The sequence below is a fragment of the Antrostomus carolinensis genome, unplaced genomic scaffold (genome assembly GCF_000700745.2).
Source record: "Antrostomus carolinensis isolate BGI_N321 unplaced genomic scaffold, ASM70074v2 scaffold38907, whole genome shotgun sequence".
In the NCBI taxonomy this organism is placed as follows: Eukaryota; Metazoa; Chordata; class Aves; order Caprimulgiformes; family Caprimulgidae; genus Antrostomus; species Antrostomus carolinensis.
The window spans coordinates 37,540-38,045 of NW_010327327.1; the positions used below are offsets into that span (position 1 = coordinate 37,540).

General features: G+C 51.6%; 1 protein-coding gene across 3 annotated transcripts in view; it reads right to left on the reverse strand.

Annotated features, from left to right (window-relative positions):
• The window catches only part of PIK3R3 (phosphoinositide-3-kinase regulatory subunit 3), a 26,452-nt gene extending 25,952 nt beyond the window's left edge, over window positions 1-500 (reverse strand). For all 3 annotated transcript variants that reach the window (XM_029085934.1, XM_029085933.1, XM_010171872.2), the window contains exon 1: window positions 355-500. In XM_029085934.1, the coding sequence (XP_028941767.1) occupies window positions 355-460 (106 nt within the window). In that variant the 5' untranslated portion in view covers window positions 461-500. The remainder of the gene's footprint in view (window positions 1-354) is intronic.
• Between the last annotated feature and the right edge of the window lie 6 nt (window positions 501-506).

Consider the following 506-nt stretch of genomic DNA (forward strand, 5'->3'; position numbering starts at 1 on the left):
AGACAAAAAGACTCGGGAGAGGGGCTGCGAGCAGCTTTCCTCCTCCTGCCTCCATCCACCTCTCAAAAGACACCATAAATTGCAGTTATCCCACTCCCCCCCGCCATCCCCTCCCCCAAAATAATCAGTATTAAAACACTTTTGCCCAGGAGACAGCAGCTTCAAGTCCCTGGAAAGTTTACACAAAGTTTAACTACAGATATATATATTTTTTTTCCCCTCCCCCTTTGCAGATTTCCCCTCCTTTTTCAAACGGGAAAAGTCTATAGGGAGGGGAGAGAAGGCAGGAGTGCAAGGCGGCCCCGACCCGCAGCGAGGGGGGCAGAGGCAGGCACGCAGGCTCCGGCTCCCTACCTGGAGGGTCCATCTCAATGTAAAATATCAGCTCAGTGGAATAGGGCATCATCACTTCCCTCCAGTCCGTGTCATCGCGGTCCATATCCCACACCGTGTTGTACATCGCGACAGTCAAGTCCCGGCAGGTTTATAAATAAGAGATTTTGGCT